The sequence below is a fragment of the Lepisma saccharinum genome, chromosome 4, assembly GCF_977018435.1.
Source record: "Lepisma saccharinum chromosome 4, izLepSacc3.1, whole genome shotgun sequence".
Taxonomy (NCBI): domain Eukaryota; kingdom Metazoa; phylum Arthropoda; class Insecta; order Zygentoma; family Lepismatidae; genus Lepisma; species Lepisma saccharinum.
Genome location: NC_139232.1, coordinates 96,844,361 through 96,847,724, shown reverse-complemented (window position 1 = coordinate 96,847,724; position 3,364 = coordinate 96,844,361). Strand labels below are relative to the sequence as shown.

At 44.6% G+C, this 3,364-nt stretch overlaps 1 protein-coding gene across 1 annotated transcript; it reads left to right on the top strand.

Annotated features, from left to right (window-relative positions):
* Positions 1-937: 937 nt before the first annotated feature.
* Positions 938-2,848, top strand: LOC145987019 (uncharacterized). The gene has a single exon (XM_083121481.1). The coding sequence runs from the start codon at positions 938-940 to the stop codon at positions 2,846-2,848; it is 1,911 nt and encodes a 636-aa protein (XP_082977607.1).
* Positions 2,849-3,364: the final 516 nt, after the last annotated feature.

The following is a 3,364-nucleotide window of genomic DNA, read 5'->3' as shown; positions in this document are numbered from 1 at the left end:
AACTACCGAGTTCGTTTCGTAGATCGGCCACTGCTCGATTGATTAGAAGTATGTCTTCGGGTGCAGGGTTGGTTTCAAGTTGGATCTTAATGTTAGAAATAACATTTTGAAGTTCGTTCAAGCTAGCTTGGATGTTTGTTTCCTGTTCCTCAAACTTAGTTTTTAGTTGAATAATGTCTCTGGATTTTTGTAGGTTAGATAATTCCTCTCGCAGGTTGTTCACTGTTTCCTGAATGCCGCTCAAACTTTCCAAGGATGCTAAATCAGCATACTTGGCGAACAGTGATTTGAATTCCGCTTCGATCTTCAGGATCGGATCCACTAATGTTTTCTGCAGACTTGTGATCTCATCTTGTAGGCTCGAGGACAGAGTGTTCTGGAGAGTCAGCAGGTCGCTGCGAAGTTTCTTCACTCGTTGGTCGAGTTTCAAAATTTCAGTGTTGTCTTGTCGGGTGGCTCGGTATCCGTGTCGCCTCTGGAGTGGCCGAAGATATTGTTCGGCATCTTGATGCGTCTTACTGTTTACTTACAGATTTGAATCAAATCAATGGCCCCAATGTGTATATAATAGCCTATTGCATATCCTTGAAAAGTTGGCTTTCTCTGTTGCAGAAAAATGTCGCAGCCACAAGACACATCCACTGCGTCGTCAGTTCCGAAGACGAAACAACCTCAAGTTTCCTGCCCCTTCTGTAATATCCCACAAACCAAGTCCAACCTAAGTCGGCATAAACAAAGATGTATTCAACGGCCTGGTTCGTCGAAAGAACCCGCCAGCATCACCAAACCTTCCCCAACATCCAGGAAAGTGATAACAACAGAAAATCAGAAGAGTGGGGTAAAGCGAAAGCAGTCTTCAAACGATGACCAGTTGAGCTATGGAAAGAGAACAAAGATCATAGAATCGGCTGAAGCACGCGACCCAGAATGCATTAAGATGAATAGAACGGCCTTCAGGAATATGTTGGCAAATTACAGCCTCAGCAGCGAGAATAGAGATTTGCCCTGCAGTGCCGAAATTTTCCTGGAGGAGAAGAAAGCAGAAGTGGTTAAGATTTTGGTTTCCACTCTCAACAAGGGCCCCTTCAAATTCAACATGGTTTTGGATTCGTTGTTCCAGAAGCATTCGTCGGAACAAACTCACGTGTTCTCCAGTAGAACAAAGCAACAACTTCTGCTGGAAAGTGATAGGGAGTTGATAAGCGAACTTTACGACAAGTTAATGAATGAGATCGTTCGGAAGCAGGAAGAGTTTCAAGGTAAAGGATCGGGTTGGAGTGTTTGCAACACTACACACATCATCAACATCAACATAAGCAAATACAAGCCTCTTTCAGGATCGACTTACGTGAAGCTCCCGCAGGTGATCGAAAACAAGAAAGCCGTTCTTAACATTGAATACAACGACAACCAGTGTTTCAAATGGTGCCTCCTGGCCCATTTGCATCATAAAACAAAAAACTCTGCGCGCGTTGGAAGTTACAGCCAGTACGAGAATGAATTGGATGAATATTTCGAAGACGTTCCATTTCCTGTGCAGCTGACAAAAATTGAAAAATTCGAAAAAGCATATCAACAAAAGAACGAGATTCCAATCGGTGTAAATGTGTATGGATATACAATCAGCAACAAAAAAGTAAATATTTTTCCGCTTCGGATCAGCAAAATTGTAGGTGATGAGGTGAATGTAGTGCACATGCTGTTGATAAAAAATGTGAAACAGCACCATTATTGCCTCATCCGTGATCTTTCGAAGCTGGTCAGAACCGAGATAACAAAATATGAACATAAAATCGAAATCTGTTATCGATGTATGTCATTTTTCAACAACCTAGGTTCAAGAACCGCCAAGGAGAGGCTGCAGGAACACCTCAGAGAATGCCTACAGCATCAACCATCCAGGTGCGTGTTCCCTGGTGGTTCTCATTTCTTCAGAAAGTACAAGTCACAGCTGGAGGTCCCCGTTGTCATCGTTGCGGACTTCGAGGCATTCTTGAAGCCCATGGCGATCTGCGACCCCGATCCTGCAAAATCATCAACTACTGCCTACCACGAGCACATACCTTGCAGTTTCGCATACTACGTGCACTGGATGGCAGGAGCGGACGAAGATAGCAAGGAACCGATTCTTTACCGAGGACCCGAGGCTGGAAAACGCTTCCTGGAATTTCTAGTCAAGGAAGTGGAGGAATGGGGTGATGTTTTGTTCAGGACTAAACCCATGAATGATCTTACCGAAGACGAAGAATTGAGGTTTGTTTGTGCAACACATTGTCCAAATTGTGAGTCCAAATTTGATGATTGCGTGATAAAAGTGGCACACCACAATCACGTAACGGGTCAGTACATCCGTCCGTTATGCCATAGATGTAATTTGAAGCTTCAAACTGCCAAGTTTGTACCAGTATTTTTCCACGGGCTCAGCAATTATGATCTTCACCATTTCATCAAAGAGCTGGGCTATGACAAAAAATCCATCCGTGTGATTGCCGAGACCGATGAGAAATACATTACTATCAGCAAGTGGGTGAATATTCCACCGGGATATCATGGTAAGATGAGCAAAATGATCCCCTGCGACGATGAGTGCACGTTGTGCGCTGCTGGCAAGAAGCCAAAATACAGAAGAATTGATCTTAGATTCATCGATTCTTACCGCTTTCTCCAGGCTAGCCTCGAAAAATGCGTCTCCATGTTGGACATGCCGGAAGTTACCAGAGATCATTTCCCAGATGTGTCCTTGGACGCTATTCGAAGGAAAGGAGTGTACCCATATGAATACGTCGACGGCCCCAAAAGTTCGACGAGACGGATCTTCCGTCGAAAGACGCTTTTAATTCAACCTTGAAGGACTCCGTGTGTTCCGAAGAAGACTACGCGCACGCCAAACGTATGTGGAACGAGTTTCGATGCTGCTCGCTGGGTGATTTCCACGATCAATACTTGAAGCTGGACGTGCTTCTCCTATTCGACGTGCTCCAAGCGTTTCGTCAAACCGCTATTCGTGATTACAAAGTCGATCCTGCGCACTTCGTGAGTCTTCCGGGATTCACCTGGAATGCCATGTTGTATTACAGTAGCATCCGATTGCAACTTTTCGCGGAAGATCAATGCGACATGCAGCTTTTCATAGAGAAATGTATCAGGGGTGGCATCGTGCAATGTTGTTTAAGACATGCGAAAGCAAACAACGAGTACATGGGAGACGAGTACGATCCCAATCAGGAGTCCAGCTACATAATATACTTGGACGCCAACAACCTGTATGGTTATGCGATGACTCAGAAGCTGCCACAGTCTAATTTCGAGTGGTCGGACATCACCGAAGAAGGACTGAAACATCTGCTTCAAGAGGATAATTTTG

Excerpts from the sequence above, each read along its gene's own strand:
- LOC145987019 (XM_083121481.1), top strand. The coding sequence starts at position 938 with ATGAATAGAACGGCCTTCAGGAATATGTTGGCAAATTACAGCCTCAGC.